The sequence below is a fragment of the Rhinolophus ferrumequinum genome, chromosome 2, assembly GCF_004115265.2.
Source record: "Rhinolophus ferrumequinum isolate MPI-CBG mRhiFer1 chromosome 2, mRhiFer1_v1.p, whole genome shotgun sequence".
In the NCBI taxonomy this organism is placed as follows: domain Eukaryota; kingdom Metazoa; phylum Chordata; class Mammalia; order Chiroptera; family Rhinolophidae; genus Rhinolophus; species Rhinolophus ferrumequinum.
Window position 1 is genome coordinate 30,391,743 of NC_046285.1, and position 19,342 is coordinate 30,411,084.

Sequence of the window (19,342 nt, forward strand, 5' to 3'; positions counted from 1 at the left end):
CTTACATAAACCAGGGGAGGCAATACGTACTTCACCACGAGTGAGTGGCCCGGCTGTTTGTGTATTTTACCGCATATGGCCCTTGGTGAAAAACGTTGAAAAAAGTTTGGACACCCCTGCCCTAGATGGACTCCTGGAGCATCACCTTATTTGTGTAGAAGCCTGTCTACTACTACCAGACTGGAAATGTCTTGTAGGCAAGGCCACATCTTACTCAGTTTCCCTAACACTTGGGATGAAAAGCACAAAATAAATACATTTGAATGAATAAATAAGTAAATGAATAAATAAACACCAATGAATGTAATCTCTGATGTCAATCCCTCTCTAACCTTTTTTCTCCAATATGGAGCTCAGTAAAAAGAGTTATTTCCAGTGATTCCACTTTTCAAAACTGAGTTGCTCTATAATTGAGCAGAAGAAATGGCTCCATATATTAATCATTTAGTGAATTTTGGACAGGCACTTTAAATTTTCATTGCTGGATGAAAGCCAAGAAACAAGTATTTCAAATAAGCATTTCTCCAAGCCAGAAAGCAGTATTTCAAGAAATTTGCTGAATTAAAGCCAAGAAACAAATATTTCAAATTAATTACTGTTAATTCTTTCTGTCATAGGAGACAGAAAAGAAGTCTCGAGTGGGTAGGAGTGGGGAATGTAGAAGGGAGTCCCCCCTCCTGTGTCTATGTGATGATAAATGATCATGTGCTCATTGTAGACAGGTGAGTCTCTAGTGGGGCTATGGTTGCCTTTTTCACTGCATTCCAGAAAGCCCCTTTCTTTCCCCTGGATGCTTCCCTATAGGCAAGGTGATAAGTGGAGCTTTGGAGGGGGTAGAGGAGTGCCCAGGGGAGCTGAGTGGTAAGAACAAAAAGGAAAGTTCATTCCATGCTGTTTCCGTACAAATAGGAGTGTTGTCAGCCCAGATTAAAGAAGGCCTGATTTAGAGTCCCTGTCATTTGTCTGCTAGTCAACATTTTTACCCTTCCTTCTGTCCTTTCCATATACACACTGGAGTATGCTTTGGAGTCTAAACTTTTTCTTCAGTACAATCCTTGGAACAAAAATCTGTACTCTGTACCTATGTACATCAATTTGTAATCCTGGCTATAAAAACTACTTATGTGTAACTTTTAGAAACCAACTCAGTGGGCACTTAAAGCTTCATTATCACCAAACAAGTATGAACCATAAATAAGTTTTCTACCATGTGTGGAGTTTGGCAATCCAAATATATGGATTTCATTTAACTACTGCGGAAGGCTTAAATTTTCTAACTGAATACTTAGGACCCACAAGCTGAGAGCTATGAATAACGTTCCAGGGATGATGTAAGAGAATATTTGAAGTAGGAACAGCTTCGTGATGCCAAAGTAAGTAGCTGAGGGTACAAGGAAGAGAAGCTTGAGGGCCTAGTTCTAGGCATAAAGCAGAAATATACTTACCAGAAGAGATGGTGGGGTTACCTGAAGACTTGAACTTTGGGTGTTCCAAACTAGGTCTTCAGTTAGGGGAAGTAAAACACCTCTCACTGAAGAAAGAGCAATATAAAAGAACATTTGTAATTGAGACACTATTGTACTTGAGGTTCAGAGATAACTAAACCAAATTCTTCCTTTTCATAGTTTAGATTTGGGCAGAACCGTGGGGGAGACTTGTTTAGAAAACACTTGCTACCTTATTCAGATATTTTACATATATTATAATAGTAAAATCTGTCTGAATTATAAGACTCCAACATAAATTATTCTTCCCATGATTATATTTAGGATACTTCTATATTATTTCCTTTCCTTTCTCAAGCAGTTTTTATTCTTTTCAAGATTTCTATGAAGCAGTTATTTTTATTTTATTTTTTTCATTTTAATAAGAAAGTTGAACTGAAATTCCAACTCATTTGGTTGTGCTAACAATGGAGAAAATTATGCAAAACGATTTCCTTTTTGGTAGAAAGTACCTTTTAAAAATGGGCTAGGACACCAGAGAGTTTATCACTATACCAATACTAAAGAGCAATAAATTTAAGAGAGTAGATTGTATGATTTAATTTAACAAAAACTTACTGAATCCTTGCTAGTTACTACAGACTTTAACGAAGTTATAAACATTAATAAACATTAATAAAACATTAATTATAAACATTAATAAAGCCAAGTTTCTCCTGTTGAAGTACTTCCTACGTCAGACAGAGGTACAAAGCAAATAGAAAATTTCATGTGCATATTAATTTTTGCACCAAAGGATGCATTAGGGCTTAGGTTCAGGGAATGTCATCCTGAAAAATCATGCGAGGGCTTATTTCCCGGTTAGGTCTTATTTTCAGGGAAACACGGTATATGCCCTGTAAGTAGCCCCCAACTCGTCCATATTAGCCTTGCCAAGAGGACTTCAATAATTTCAGATTATAACAAGCCTCTTCTCTTTTCACTATTTTATCTGACTTACATATTCTAACAAGATTTAACAAAGAAAAAGAGGCACATGAGGAAGTAAGCCCAGGGTACCCACACTGCTCTAAAACACAAAGGCTCCCTCGGGTTTTAGAGCTGACAGCTTAATACTGCTTTCACTGAAGAGAGAGTTTCTCCACTTTAAATTCCTACGTAACGCATACAAAGTCCAGGCCACTTTGTGGCTCAGTCTCAGCACACTGTCACATTAAAGAAATATCAGTACAGCAGCCAAAATAACTGAAAAGTAATTCAAAGTTTTAGTTCAGCCCCTCAGAAAAAGATCTTATTTAGGAAGTAAGGAATTATATTATACATAGTAAAATTTTGCTAAAATTATTTTCCCTTTTCTCTCCTCCCTTATGTCTATTTCTGTTTAATTATTTACACACACACACACACACACACACACACACACACACACACACACACACGAGGCCTAGGTGGTAGCTGCCTGAAAAGGTGGCTTCTTTTCCTTTAAAGATACATGGGAGTTGGTGAAGCTATAAAAATGCATCATTATTAGTATTGTCTCTCACTCATGGATTTTCCTCTAGCTGCATGGCAATTTTCCCATGCAGTCACTTCAGTAAAATATTCTCTGAACATTTCAAAAGTTAAACTACCAAGTGAAAAAAATCGCGGAAAAGCAAACATGAAGTAACAGGACGCCATGTCCCTGATGAGTTAGGCTCTTGCACACTGGTAACCAAACCCTTGGGCAAACTTTCGTCCCAGGTTGACCAAGCCGCGGAGTAGTCAGCCCTCTCCTTGATGACCCCAGATGCCCCAGTTGATTTTGGATCATAACTGGATCTCCATAGCTGTCCGAATTCAAACTCAGTCTTGGATTCTCCGGGATTCTGGCCAGCACCCAGTATCACTTCCTGTTTGACCAAGGGCTTCCATCAACTTTCCTAGAGCTACTCTTTCTCTTCTGCTCTCTGGCTTTTAAGCCTTTACCAGCTGACTTGCCTCTAGAAAGTTAATGTCTTGGTTGCCTGGGCAGCACTACATCCTGCTTCAATTCATGCTTCCAGGCACTACTTTACTTTTTCTTGTGCTTTGCTTCCATTTCTCTAAACTATTTCTAAATATCATGCTATGCTCCACAAAGAGTGGCCTTCTGTCCATAGATATTCCAGAGAGCCCTTCAGTAATCTATCCAAAATAGCTGCGTGGCTAAAGCTCCATTCATATCAAGATGGCTCCTATCTCTCAGTCTAGAGAATGCTCAGAACTATATATATTTAGGGAAATTAGTTTTCACTAGGGCATACTAGAAAAGCAACTAAAACTATCTAAGGACTTCAGATTGATATCAAACTCACCATTGATAAGCTGAAGGGAGTCAGGATCTGGATTTAAAGAGGAGTTCCCCAGCAAAAAAGTCTGATGCAGTGTCTCAGCAATATAATCCCTGAAGTTACTGATGGTATAAACAGCAGTGGGCTTATCGTCCAGTTCCACAAGACCATGGTTTTCCACCTTGTTGGAGTGAAGGCTGATTAGGTCCCAGCTGGTGTTACTGATGGCCTCCCCATTGAAGGCAACTGCATAGTGAACATCTACGCCACTATGGATGAAAAGAGAGAACAGGTTAGGCCCTGCTAAGGAAGCACAAAGCAAGGAGGATGAACCCAGTGAGAAGAAACATTAGACCTGGAAGAGACAGTCTCAGAAAGCATGGTTTCCCTCACCATTCTCTGCAGACCCTGGGCAACCTTTTGCCACCTCCTCCTTCTTCCCAGAGAACAGAGGGCCATGGCTCTGAGAACATGGAAGGACTTTCAAAGAGGCCACAGAGGCAAACTTGCACAATACCCGAGTGTCCTCTTCCCTCACATTCTCATCACTCCTTTCCTCCTCAAAGCCAAGTGCTCCACTCCACTATCAGCCTGTTTCCTATTTTCCCTATTAGCATTTCTCCTCCAAAAACACAAAACCTTCTTACTCCTTCCAACAATGGGTAATCGGGTAATCCTCTCATATCTCTTTATTATTGTTGTTGAAAGAATTATGTACTCCACAAGGGGGAATGAAGCAATAAAAAAGCTTAATTACTATGAACTAAAACATATTTATTGTGGAAGGAAAATATGAAATACTTGGAAATAAAGCAAATTGATGATTTGTGATTTCTTTAAATATTATGCTAGAATATGGTGTAATATGACAGTTATCTAAGTCTCTCAGAGACATACTTTTATTTGATAGCCCAGACAACTTACAGTCTTATAAAGTTTAATACTAAACTGTAACAAACCACTAAGATGTGATTTGTTTTTTGGCATGGTAGGAATGATAATTCCAAAGTTTATGAGTTTACTACCCTATAAGGCATAAACTAATTTTGCATCTAACCAAGTAATTCTTTCCCAATTAACTGTATAAATTTCTGTTTTTCAAATGCTCTAGAAACTAGCTCTCATTTTCTGCTGGCTCCCCCATTAAAGAGTTGAATAAAACTTTGACAAGTACTAACAAATAACTTTGGGAATTGGGCTTTTTCACTCTCTACCTTTCCATGAGCAAACAAAGAGAAGATTTCTTGGAATAAAGTATAGAGGAAAAATAAGTAGGAATAGACGTGTCATTTGATATTTTCTTAAATAGACATTTTGGGAAAATAGCATCAGAATATAAAATTTTAAAATCAAGAGAATTACATCTAAATTCTAATTTCTGTAGCGCCTAAAAGCTAACATTTTGTAAGTGCTTACAGTGTGACAGGTATTTCACGTACTTTAACTCATTTAATTTTCATAACAATCTTATGAAGGTTTAGTATCTTCAGATTTCTATTGAAGAAACTGAGCTTTAAAGAATTTAAAAGGCTTGCCTAAAATTCCACAACATATATGTGGTAGAGTCAAGATTCAAACACAGATGTGCCGGACTCCAGCAGCTGCCTCTGAACGCCTGTGCTACACTCTCTGTAGTTTTACTGAAGCTATTATCAGCAAAGAGTCACTATGAAGACAGCTTTGCTCTAGTCGTCACCTCACCTGGTTACCAGCCAGTCTGTGAGACGATACCCAGCAAGCTACACCAACACCCTCCCGATGAAAGGAGAATACCATCTTCCCAAAGATAAACCACTCAAGATAGACGTGCGAGGAAAACAAAGTGCCCCTTTCAGACATTCTGTAGGAGCAAAATGACTCCCAAATCGAAGCATAAAAATAAATTAAGCGCTTCTTTTTCTGAACTTACTTATATATTCTTATATATTCCTTGATTACGGTCTTTGTTGTTTTGTAAAAAGATTTTGTTTACAGAGACTGCCTTTCAGTTTCTCTTTGAGTTTCTATCCCCAATGTTCAGCTTGGTACCTGGTACTGAGCGGTACCCGGTGCCTACTAAATGAACAGAAATTTATATTTATCTGAATATAAAAAGAAAACTGCAGCCTAATCAAGGTATTCACATGTGTAAAGAAAAAGTATCAACATAATGACAATGTTCTTATGAAGTCTAGAAAAAAAGGAAATAGTCAACTAATTTATGATACTGTTTAGTAGAATGTTTCTCAGTGTGTATTGTGGCTTCCTTGTAAGAGATTTCTAGACCGCAGACAGCTACAACAGGCTAGCACGGCTTGATGATACCGGCCACTAAAATCATCAACTTCCTTTTTCCTGATTTAAAGTTTGCAAAGGGAACTTTTGATTACAACTCCCTACGTATTTCCTATGAGGAAAGAATGCATGAGCCAGCTAATGCAACAATTGGTCAGCCGGCAGATATATTTCTTGCTTTAAATAGATCCATTGGCATCCTAGAGAATGCACTGTACTTTGTAGTTTGGTGAGCATGAATTGGTCTTAAGAGACCTCTCCTTCCTGGGAGCACTGGCAGTACCGGACCTGTCCTAGGCCTGCTCACTGCAGATCACATCCTAGACTACAGGGGACACCATGAAGGTGACATTCCTCACTTGCCGTTCCAGTAGCCAGGCCTCTTTAATGTTCCTGTCTCACACTGAGTAACTTCAGCAGTGTTTTCCTCCCAGATCTGATCATCTGCTAAGCTGCCAAATGTGGTGGTTTAGGGCACTGGAACGCAATATCTAAGCTCTACTCAGATACTTTTTTGACACTTGATGCTCTACTAAGTGGTAAGACATCTGCTGGTCATCTAGAACTTCCCTCAACCCTTTAATTTTTCATATCAGAATATGTTGATTCATGGGTGATTCCTGATCTTTTTTTGGTAAAGAAATAAATTGAACAAAATATGCTAAAATCACCAAACGACGGCCCCAAAGGAGAATAAAACAGTAAGAGGGACACCTACTGGCCAGAACTCACCACGCCACATGTGTCCCATGCATCTAGCACAATGCCTGACTCATAGCAGTTCAATAGATGCTTTTGAAAATAATGAAACGTAAATGATCAATTTTATTCACTAGTGCAGGCAGATAAGACAACTGAATGTGTGCCACTTAAATGACAGGATGTGATACTCCTGACCTAATCTGAAGCATGCTTAGTCTCTAAATATAAAAGAGTAATTTTTCACCCTAAAAAGCACACATGTTACCTTCACACATTGTGTTTTGTGAGTAATCATTTTAGGGGCATTGCTCCACAGCCATAGCCCGACTCTATGAGATTATGATTACTCTTCCCAAGCTCTGTGGGGTGCATCATGCCTACATCTCCAGAAAGGTGAGATTCTCCGTGGAGTCTTGGCATCACATATTAACATGTCAACACGGCTCTAAGACAGGAAGCAGTGATGAGGAAAAATGGAGAAGAAGAAATAGCTGTGCCAATTAGCACTTGAGTTGGCTTCTGGACCATGAGCAAATCAGACAAGGAGAAGCAAGCCTATACTGGGAGCCTGTGATGTGCCTTGCATGACTTTTAAATATCATACAGAGAAGATCAAGCAAAATGTTCCTGGATCAAAAACTCTATGCAAATCAGGCAGTCTGGGCTAGATTACTGGCTTTACTCCTTACTGGCAAAATAAAATTTGTCTCCCCAATGTTTCCCTTGGACATCTAAAAGTAACACTTGTATTATAATCTACCTTGTCTAGTGAGGATAAATTCATTAAAGAAGATAAAAGTCCTCAGAGAGATGCTGCAATTTATTACTATGTTTTTGTCCTGGAAAGAGAACTCAAAGAAATGCTTGAGGTTATCAGGAAACCATCTGTGCTCAGAACTGAGAACTTTACTCTGACCAGAACAGACTGCATTCTGGAATGGAAAATGGGGCACAGAGATGTCTCAAGATGAGGGACGGAACAAAGAAAGCCAAGAGGCCAAGGAAGCACATAAGAAGCAGAATGCACACTGGTAGACAAAACATTATCTGATTAAAGAAAGCTGTGCTGGCTCTCCACACTCAGCAACTCTGAGGAAACCAACCACCATGCATCATCATCTTTCATCTTCCAAACTCGCCTGAAACAACTGCTATATTGAGGAAAGTTTCTCTGTTTGACAGCTTTTTCCAGAGATTTCAGTCATGTGGAGGTGAAATTTACCCTTACTTATTCTCTCTCTTCCAATGCCCTGGTTGGCTGTCTGACACGCGAAGATTTTAAATAGAAAAAGTAATGCTATCATATCTCATTAAGGTTAACCAAAATAAAGATATTTCAGAGAAACTCAGATATCCCTTCTTGTATAAAACTTCTATTAGGAAGAAGACACATACTTACAAAGCCTGGAGCTGAATTTTTGAAGTGTGTATATAGGCAGATATATATTGTCGGTTCACTTCAAAATCGAAAAACATTATAAGTAAATTCACCAACTGCCTAATACCTGACAATACTGACAGTTTTGGAAACTATACCTAGGCTAACAATTTTATCATAAAACCTAATGGCTTCACATTGAATTGTTGTCTATGTCCCTATCGAGGACACAGCTCTCAGCAACTGGATACCATTCTTTTGATCATAGGGTTAACATCAGAGTTTGGGTTGTTTTTATATTCTAATCATCCCAAGAGGCTAAAATAATATAAATGAAAATGAGGAAGTCAGAAAGCCCTTTCCCATTATAAGGTATTACAATGAGGGAACATTACTATATCTCTAAACCGTATCCCCATATTTAGCCTATGAATATACTTCATAAATTCTATATTATACTTACCAATCTTCCAAGAAAAAATGAATTTTAAATAAATTTAGAATCCAAAGGCAAAAAATGACAAGCAACCTTCAGAAGGATTATTGACTATGTTTTTATATTACGTATGCTTCTTCTAAGAAATTTCAGAGAGCAACTGTTTTTACAAATAAACTATTCTAGAGATCAGCTTTCTCCCCTTTGTTTACCACGTAAAGTGACAACTGATTACATTATTGCTTGAAAGGGTTTACATTAATGCAAGTTTTTTTTGTTTTTTGGTTTTTGGTTTTTTTCCCCTTCTTCCACCTCCTCCCTCCCGCCCCCCACTCCAGTTCAAGCCATTGTTTCTCAGTCTAGTTGTGTGGGACATAGCTCCCTGGCCCATGCTGGTATTTTGAGCCTTGCACTCCCCGGGGCTGAGGCAGTGGGTCTGCTGCTCACAGCGGCTCTTGCTGGCTGCCAGCCGCTCACACTGGCTGTTGTTCACAATCTTAGCTGTAGAGAGTGCAGCTCACTGAGCCATGTGGGAATCGAACCAGCAACCTCGGTGTTAGGAGCATGGCATTCTAACCACCTGAGCCACCAGGCTGGCCCAATTAATGCAAGTTTTTATTCCTATTTTAAATTAAGTGTGACTCAATATTTAAAAGTACTTGTCAGTTAGCAGTCCATAACAGGTCTGTAAACTACAGCTTGTGAGTTAAATCCAGTCCACTGCCCTTCAGTTAATAAATTCCATATTTTTAAATGGATGAAAAAGCCTAAAGAAGAACAACGTTTTGTGACATGTAAAAATTATATGAAATTCAGATTTCAGTGTCCATAAATTAAGATTTATTAGAAAACAGCCACATTCATTTATTTTCAACGTATTGACTATATTTTCTTTCATTTGATAGTAACACAGTGGGGTAGCTGCAACAGAGATCATATGGCCTGAAAAGTTTAAAATATTTACGATCTGATCCCTAACAGAAAAAATGTTCAACCCCTGATCTGTAATCAGGAAATAGACAGTGATATTGGAAGTAATAAAAGAATTGAGCCACACTCCCTTGGACCTAAGTCTAGTACCATATTTTCTAAACTAACTCCTCATTCATTGAATAGTATAGAAAGTTCCAAAAAGTACTCTACCTGCCATTTTCCTTGGGGGACCTGAAAATAAAAATTGAAAGTGTTAAGCAGAGTTTAAGACAGTTATATTTGTAATATCATTCCTCAAAGTGCAAGTTCTCAATATTTTTCCTCTGAAATGCTTCCTTAGATGAAAATGTTTGCATAGTATCAAAAGCAGACAAATTCCCGTAGATCGAAGTAAATAAAGGTGGAGAAGGTGTTCTATTTTAAAATAGTCTTTACTATCTTTAAACTTTTGAAATACTTTTTAAACAATTCTTAAAGGGTTATCGCTTTATGAATAAACTTTTTTCAGAAGGTCAACAGAGGACTCCAGTAGTTGGCAATCACAAAACTGGGAACACTTTTTGGGAGATACGTGTGTTACGTAGTATTACCGTGCTTCCCCGAAAATAAGACCCAGCCAGACCATCAGCTCTAGTGCATCTTTTGGAGCAAACATTAATAGAAGACCGGGTCTTATTTTACTATAATATAAGACTGGGTCTTATATACTATAATATGATATGATATAATAATATAATATAATATAATACCGGGTCTTATATTAATTTTTGCTCCAAAAGACACATTAGAGCTGATTGTCTGGCTAGGTCTTATTTTTGGGGAAATGGTAAAATAAATGAAAAGCAAATCAGGTATTATGCAGTAAGGTTTTAAGGGCAGGGAAAGGTCAGGACTGGCTAACCTATAAGATATTGCATAAACTTTAATATTTATTTATTTTATGCAGCAGATACTTAATAGAACTTCCCATGAGCCAGGAAGTATCCTAAGCATTTTATAAAAATTAATCCATTTAATCCTCCTTAAGACTTTTTAAGGACTATTAGTATCCCCGTATTCCACGTAAAGAAAGAAATTGAGGAACAACAATGCTAAATTATCTACCCAAAGTGTTTCAAAAGTATTTTTAATAAAGCAGGGATTAATAGGTAAACAAATTGTCTTTTTTATACAAATGAGAAGTTAAAACTTGGTAATCTACCCAAAAACTTCCAGCCAGAAGTGCCAAAGGCAGGATTTTAACTGAGGCAAGTTGGCACCAAAGGCCACATTGCCTTTCACGGGCAGCCAAGTGTGTAGGGTCTTCAAAGGCCTCACATTCTCTGGTTCTCATAGGAGCTTTAGTCACAACTGAAGGCCGTATTCTGTGAAAAGTACTGAGGTGGAACTAGCGAGACTGATAATAGTGTCAGCGTGGACGGACTGGGAATTTACCGTGCTTGCCCTCTCCCCTTCACCAATAACTAAGTAGCTGAAAGTCCTTGGGTAAATTATTTGAATTCCCTGTGCTCTGGTTTCCTTATCAGAAACAAAGAGGTGAATAAAAACTACCTCATAGCATGGTTGTTGGGGTTAAATGAGTTACTAGAGATATAAAGCCTGATATAATGCTCTGAAAGTGCTTGCTGTTATTTCTGATAAACCCAGAAGTTGACAAGAATATCCCAAAGTTAGACGATGAAACTGTTAGTTATGCTGTAAGGTTACATGGTACCCCACTCCTACTCCCCTGCATCCAGCCGCCGCACACAGCCATCACCCAAATGTTCCAAACCTTCCGAAGACTGAGGCTAGCATGGAGGTATATAGAGCAAGAGCTATAAAGTCAGCCACTCTGTTTCCAACTTACAATCTCTCTGATTCTGGGCTACAAGTTTATCCCTTTAAATCTGTTTGCTCCTCTGTAAAATGAGTATTAATCATATTTATTCTGAGAGGGTTGAAGTGAGCTCAAGAATGTGAAGTGTCTAATACAGTACTCATGCAAAAAATGTTCACAAGTATTATGCAGCGAGTCTTACGCAGAGGAGAAATGTCTTCAAAAGAGGTCTCTTACTTACTCAGAACTATTATGTTTAAAAAGAAGATGGATGCATCGCCTCCAGAGTGACCTTACACCAATACGTTGATCTCACCTCATTGGAATATTGACGAGCTTTAGCAGGACCTTGAGGTCACATCTAATCTAACTCAGGTTCCCGCCAGTGACAAATGAAAGCAGTGTGGCATGTCAGCAAGCTGGGGACAAGAATTCCTATGTTCTTATCCTGGCCCTACTACAGATCTATTAATAGTATGTCTCCTTGATTGTATTTTTTTGCCTTTTTCTAACTCAGTTTCCTCACCTAAAAAAACTAGCATTGGGAATATGAACTTACCAGAAATAGCATTGAATTACAGCATTTGAATCATCTTGAATCATTGGTGTAGACATAAAAATACACAAAAGGATATTCCTTTTGAAATAAGGAATGCTACTGAACATAGCCATTTTGAGCATAAATCTGTTTACCTAAAGTCAAGTACACGAATGTCCTTATAGCCCGGTAACCCAGCAAATGCATTTTCAGCCTGTTAAAAATAAAAATAAAATTTATAACTATGTAGAAATGTGAAAAAGTACATAGAAAATAATGCTTTTAAGAGTCGAACATAAAGTGCAGTTTATAACTATTAGAAGCTTGTATACATACATAGATACACATGGATCAAAAACTTACTAAGAAAAGTATAACAGTTACAATGTTAAAAATAGTTTTTACCACAACGCTGACAAATTTTTCGTTTTCATTTTGCCTTTTAAGGTTTTAATGTGCTTTAATATTAATTTTTTTCAAATTATAAAAAAAAATACTTCTTATTGGCAAACCACCATTTTTTTCCTTTATGTGATGAAATGTGAAAAAAAGCATTAGTTTCAAAAGAAGCTGTAATAGCATTTTAAAATGTAATTGTTTGGATTAGAAATCTGGCTGCAGCGCACACTGTGACAGTCAGGTGCTCGTTCCCAAAAAGTGTCTGGTGGTGTCTGTTTCTTGTTCCTACAATACAAGAGAACTGGGAACACAGTCGGCCAGAGAAAGAAATCTGTAGGCCCCGAGGAGAGAGGCCTTGTTGACTGGCTGTCACAAAAGAATTATGAAACAGTGACCGGGTAACTTAACTGGTCAAAAGATCAATTTATGAGCATCACTCGGCAGGAACTAGATTATTACCGAGTCTTTAAAATGCAGCCATGTAAATCAGTTTGAGCTTAGCGACTGGAGCGGGTGAAAAAGAACGCTAGACTACACTAAATATCTAAAAAATCATCAGGTTATGCACAAATATCTGATGTTTGCACACAAATATCAAATGTTTAACAAAACTGAACATTTAACCCACAACATTTCAGAAGGTGCATCTTACCAGATAAGTCATATGAGGCCAACACCAGAACAAGGAAAGTAAGTTGTTAGTGGACTTTGGGAACTCTATTAGTGGATCTCGGGGCATCTGCTTTTAAAACCCAGTCCTCATATAATCAGGAGAGTGAGATATTTTAAAAATCCTGGTTCACTGAAGATCTTGCCTTAAGGATAAAGGATAAAGAATCCAGACCCATGAAAGCCGTGAATGACTATAATAACTTTCCTTGTTTTATCCTCTGAAAGGAAAGAGAGAAGCGCTATAATTCTTGGAGGATGGGGATAGGGATGGGATCCTCAGGACTAGGAATCTGAAGACTGACAGTTAAGTTCCAGCTGCTTTGCTGGCAGAGTGGACAGTCTTTTAAGAACTAACATTGCCCTGCCCACCAACCATAGCAGTTTTTGTAAGATGAAAATGAATGTAGCTGAAAGTGCTCCATTAACTGCAAAATACTATGTAACTGCATGTTAATATTATTACTAAACCCATCTCATTGGGGGTTTGCCATCTCTTGAGTCTAAACACATACAGGTATTCTAATTCATCACATCTAGTTAGCTACTATATAGGTGTCCAGTAGTAAGAAGTAATTCTACTTTATTAACATCAAAAATAATAATAGGTACAACTTAATGAGTGACTGCTATACATCTGACGGTTTATAATATTACTTCTAATCCTTGCAACAATACTAACAGATACATATTTTCCCAATTTTATAGATGAGAAAACTGAGACACGTGAGATGTCAACTAACTTATCCAAGGTCATCATTTGGTGAGTGACTGAATCAGAATTTATTCAACCCCAAATCTCTCTAAGACTGAATCCCATATTCTTCCCATTAAATTGTATGGCTCTTCTTCTTTCCTCTGATTCATAATAAATATAGTTTAGAAATGAGATTATTATGCTGTAAGTCAGATAGAAAAAGTCGAGAACCATATGATTTCACGAATATGTGGGATATAAAACTGAAAACAACAAAGGAATAAGACAAACAAATGAAGAAACAAAGACTCACAGACACAGACAACAGTTTAGTGGTTACCAGAGGGTAAGGGGGGAAGGGGGTGGTAGATGAGAGTAAAGGGGATGAAATATATGGGGATAGAAGGAGAACTGACTCTGGGTGGTGAATACACAGCGTGATATATAGATGATGTCTTACAGAATTGTACACTTGAAACCTATGTAACTTTACTAACAATTGTCACCCTAATAAATTTTAATTAAAAGAAAGAAAGAAAAGAGGAAGGAAGGAAAGAAGGAAGGAAAGAAGAAAGGAAGGAAGGAAGGAAGGAAGGAAACAGGACCAGGACTGGGAATACTGTGAAGCTCACCACTTCTTACCTGAGTTAAAATGAAGGAAAATCTGTATAATATAAAGGAAGGAAGACTTTGAAAAGAAGGAAGAGACCTGATTTTCCCTTCTACTCCTAGGGGCTGAAATGGCCATGAACAAGTGACTTGCCCTCCTGGGCCTCACCTGTAAGGTGGAGATGCTTACCCACATGGCTGCTGTTAGCAAACAGACATACGAGTAAAGCCCTAGGCAAGCACAGTGTTGGCACTGTGGCTGTCGTCAGAGACCGACACTCCCACTCCTGATCTGTCCCTCTCTGATCTCATACTTGGTAGTGTCCCAAGCCCATCTTACTCTTACTCTTCTTCTCATTAAAAAGAGTAATATCTCCTGACCCTCATCCCCAAGCAGGCATTCTTTTTCCCTGTGTGTTTTCCAATATTACCTAAGAAATAATACAGAAGAAACAATCCCTGTGACTGTGTCCTGAAGGGAGAGAGCTGGAGGGCCCGCTTCAGTTTGCAGTAAACATGGTGCCAGGACCTTTCAGAGACAGGACCCCAGACTCTGCTGCTCCACACAAAGATGGTCCACGTGTGGCTATTGGTAGACTGTTTGTTCCAGGTAAAGGGACAGGGAAGTAGAGATAAGCCAGAGAAGGAAGTGTTTCATGGTAGGCCCAGACCCTTCATTACCTTCAAATCACCTCAAGCTAGTAGCTACCTACCTCATAAAATCCCTGCTGGAAATGTTTTTCAGTGTGTTTATTACACTTTCTCTAAATATGGAGTCATTCGGTACAATTGTTTACCCAAACACTGAGACTTATTAAAGGTTCCTTAATCCAAAGGCAGAGAGAACCAGACAGCTCATCCAAGACATTATCTGATGCCAGGTGGCCACTGGCCTGGCTGACATTTCTTCCACATACCATACAGCCTCACAACTTGGCCACACAGCTAGGAAAATTAATCGTCTGGCCTACCCTCCCCTTGTCTGATGGCTGCAATGATGCTGTTTGGCTGAGATGCATATTTTTATTTCTCATCTAGACACAGTGTCTAGAGAAGGAAATTAGTCCAAGGTAATGGAATTGAAAAACTTGGCTAAGGAGAGCTCCATCAAGAGGGAATGGAAAATAAATAAACAGGAAGGAATGATGTGCCTTCTAATTAGACAGAGAGGGAAGATGGGCACTCAATGCCTTCCTACACAAAGCAAAGGCACACAAGAAGGGGGACAAGTAGGGTCGTTTTTGACTGAAGGAATCTTGAGTTCACATCCTATATAGAATTCTTCAGAAAGTAAAGTTGTGGGATAATCTATTGCAGGATTCTTTAAAGAAATCCCTTTTTAAAAATGCCTCCACCCAAGGAACAGAGATAGAAGGGGAATTTACTTGTCACTGGATGTCAACTAAAACTAAGTATGAAATTAAAGGAAATTAAATTTAATATTTCCTAAAGAAAAATAATACATTGTATGTAGCTTTTCAAAGATGCTTATATCTCCAAATATTGTCAAGTTAAAACCATGCCATAGAACACATTCTTCCCTGACTGTGCACCAAAAGTTGGAAATGGCACCTATTTGTTAGCGGATGGCAAATGTGTGCAAGATTTTGTCTCAATGAAATAACTCATCTGTCTTTCTGTGAACTTTTCACAGAGCCTTCTGAAGAAATGGCTAAGTCACCACCCACAAACCAAGCAGCTGGACAGCCTGAATCCTAAACCTACCTTTTCTTAAAGTGTTATAAATGTGGGAAATTTACAATTCCAGAGAGCTGTCTCGTTTAACCAAAAAATGAATAAAAACAAACAAAAATCACCCACCTGGGAAACGAACTCTTCTACAAGGAGCTGGTGGTGGAAACTGGATGGATCCTGTAGTTCCTCCCTATATTGCTCCCCCAAAAGGTGAATACTGAATTCTGCAATCTGCTCATCTGCTGGTTTTGTGGATTCTTCTATCACATTCTCAATTTCATTGCTAATCTGTATTTTTAGAGAAAGAACAATAAATGTCAATATTTTCTCATTCAGTCAACAAATATATATATTGATTATCTACTATATGCCAGATACTATGCCAAAGGCAACTTCTGATAATGACTCTTTATACAGTTGACTTTGGAACTAATTGGATAAATTTTAAGATATCAGTTAATATTAAAATTACTGTGCATTTGTACATTCCTTTAAACAAACACATAACAACCAGTTCAGGGACAGATAGAAAATTTACCACAGATAGCCACCAAAGTTGACCATCTGTGAGTTAAAAAAAGAGTTGACTAATTCATTCGAGCATTACAGGAAATGTTAAAAAGTCTTTTTAAAACAGAAGAAAGGGGGAAACAAAGTAACAAAGGAAGACCAGAAAAACAAATAACAAAATGGCAATAAATACATACCTATCAATAATCACTTTGAATGTGATTATTGGGCTAAATGCTCCAATCAAAAGACATAGAGTAGCTGAGTAGATAAGAAAACAGCACCCATGCATATGCTGTTTACAAGAGATTCATCTCAGATCAAAATACACACACAGACTGAAAGTAAGGGGATGGAATAAGATATTTCACGAAAATGGAAATGAGAAAAAAGCTCAGCAATACTACTTATTTCAGACAAAATAGAATTTAAAATGAAGACTACGATAAAAGACAAAGAAGAACACTACATACATAACAATAAAGAGATTGATCCAACAAGAGGACATAACCCTAGTAAACATCTATACACCCAACATAGGAGCTCCTAAATATATAAAACAGCTTATGACCAGTATAAAGTCAGAGATCAACAGTAGCACTATTGTAGTAGGGGACTTCAACACCCCTTTGTCACCAATGGACAGATCCTCCAGACAGAAAATCAACACAGAAACAGTGCCCTTAAATGACACTCTAGACCAGTTGGATTTAATCGATAGTTTTAGAGCATTTTACCTTAAAGCATCAGAATATACATTCTTCTCAAGTGCACATGGAACATTTTCCAAGATAGACCACATGCTAGACCACAAAAAAAGTCTCTGTGAATTTAATAAGATTGAAATCATATCAAGCATCTTTTCTGACCACAATGCTATGAAACTAGAAATCAATTATAAGAAGAAATCTGGAAAACACACAAATACATGGAGGCTGAACAACATGTTACTAAATAGTGAGTGGGTCAATAATGGGATCAAAGAAGAAATCAAAACCTTGAGACAAACAAAAATGAAAACACAACAACCCAAAATCTACGGGATGCAGCAAAAGGAGTCCTAAGAAGGAAATTCATAGCAATGCAGGCCTATATAAAGAAACAAGCAAAATCTCAAATCAACAGGCTATCTTTACACCTAACGGAACTGGAAAAAGAACAGCAAAACAAGCCCAAAGGGAGTACAAGGAAGGAAATAAATGAAATAGAGACCCAAAAAAAAAAAAAAAAAAAAAATCAATGAAACCAAGAGCTGGTTTTTTGAAAAGACAAACAAAATTGACAAACCCTTATCCAGACTCACCAAGAAAAAGAGAGAGAGGAACCAAATTAATAAAATCAGAAATGAAAGAGGAGAAGTGACAATAGGTATCACAGAAATAAAGACAATTTTAAGAAAATACTACTATCAACTATATGCCAACAATTAGACAATCTGAAAGAAATGGATAAATTTCTAGAAGCATATAATCTTCCAAAACTGAATCAAGAAGAAACAGAAACTGAACAGACTGATTACTACCAAAGAAATTGAATCAGTAATCAAGCTCCCAACAAACAAAAGTCCTGGACCAGATGGCTTCTTAGGCGAATTTTACAAAAGATTCAAGAAAGAATTAACACCTATTCTCCTCAAACTATTCCAAAAAATCCAGAAGGAGGGAAGGCTCCCAAGCACATTTTACGAGGCCACTATTACTCTGATCCCAAAATGAGACAAAGACATTACAAAAAAAGAAAACCAAAGGCCGATATCCATAATGAACATAGAGGCAAAAATCCTCAACAAAATACTAGCAAACTGTGTTGAGCAACACATTAAAAAGATTGTACACCATGATCAAGTGGGTTCATTCCTGGTATGCAAGGTTGGTTCGATATCCACAAATCAATTAACGTGATACACCACATTAACAAAATGAAAAACAAAAATCATATGATCATATCAATAGATACAGAAAAAGCGTTTGACAAAATTCAGCAGTCATTTATGATAAAAACTCTTAGCAAAGTGGTAATAGAGGGATCATATCTCAACATAATAAAGGCCATATATGATAAACCCACAGCTAACATCATACTCAACAAGGAAAGGGTAAAACCTTTCCCCTTAAGATCAGGAACAAGACAAGGCTGCCCACTTTCACCACTTTTATTCAACATAGTTCTGGAAGTTCTAGCCACAGCAATCAGACAAGAAAAAGAAATAAAAGGAATCCAAATTGGAAAGGATGAAGTAAAATTGTCATTATATGCAGATGACATGATACTATATAGAGAGAACCCCAAACATTCCACCAAAAAACTATTAGAACTGATAAATGAATTTAGTAAAGTCGCAGGATACAAAATTAATATTCAGAAATCAGTTGCATTTGTACACACCAATAATAAACTATCAGAAGGAGAAATCAAGAAATCAATCCCAGGGTCCAGCCCGGAGGCTCAGGCAGTTAGAGCTCCATGCTCCTAACTCCGAAGGCTGCCGGTTCGATTCCCACATGGGCCAGTGGGCTCTCAACCACAAGGTTGCCAGTTCGATTTCTCGAGTCCCGCAAGGGATGGTGGGCAGCGCCCCCTGCAACTAAAATTGAACACGGCCCCTTGAGCTGAGCTGCCACTGAGCTCCCAGATGGTTGCTGGTTCGAGGCCCGCAAGGGATGGTGGGCTGTGCCCCCTACAACTAACAATGACACCTGGACCTGGAGCTGAGCTGCGCCCTCCACAACTAAGACTGAAAGGACAACAACTTGAAGCTGAACGGCACCCTCCACAACTAAGATTGAAAGGACAACAACTTGACTTGGAAAAAAGTCCTGGAAGTACACACTGTTCCCCAATAAAGTCCTGTACCCCTTCCCCAATTAAAAAAAAAATCTTTAAAAAAAAAAAGAGAGAAAAAGAAATCAATCCCATTACAATTGCT

General features: G+C 38.0%; 1 protein-coding gene across 1 annotated transcript in view; it reads right to left on the reverse strand.

The window, feature by feature from the left end:
• Positions 1-19,342, reverse strand: part of IMPG2 (interphotoreceptor matrix proteoglycan 2) — an 84,317-nt gene that overhangs the window by 23,784 nt on the left and 41,191 nt on the right. Inside the window, exons 7-11 of the mRNA XM_033135498.1 lie at positions 16,033-16,194; positions 11,993-12,051; positions 9,691-9,711; positions 3,782-4,026; positions 1,446-1,531 (exon numbers count right to left, since the gene is read on the reverse strand). Of these exons, the coding sequence (XP_032991389.1) occupies positions 1,446-1,531; positions 3,782-4,026; positions 9,691-9,711; positions 11,993-12,051; positions 16,033-16,194 (573 nt within the window). The remainder of the gene's footprint in view (positions 1-1,445; positions 1,532-3,781; positions 4,027-9,690; positions 9,712-11,992; positions 12,052-16,032; positions 16,195-19,342) is intronic.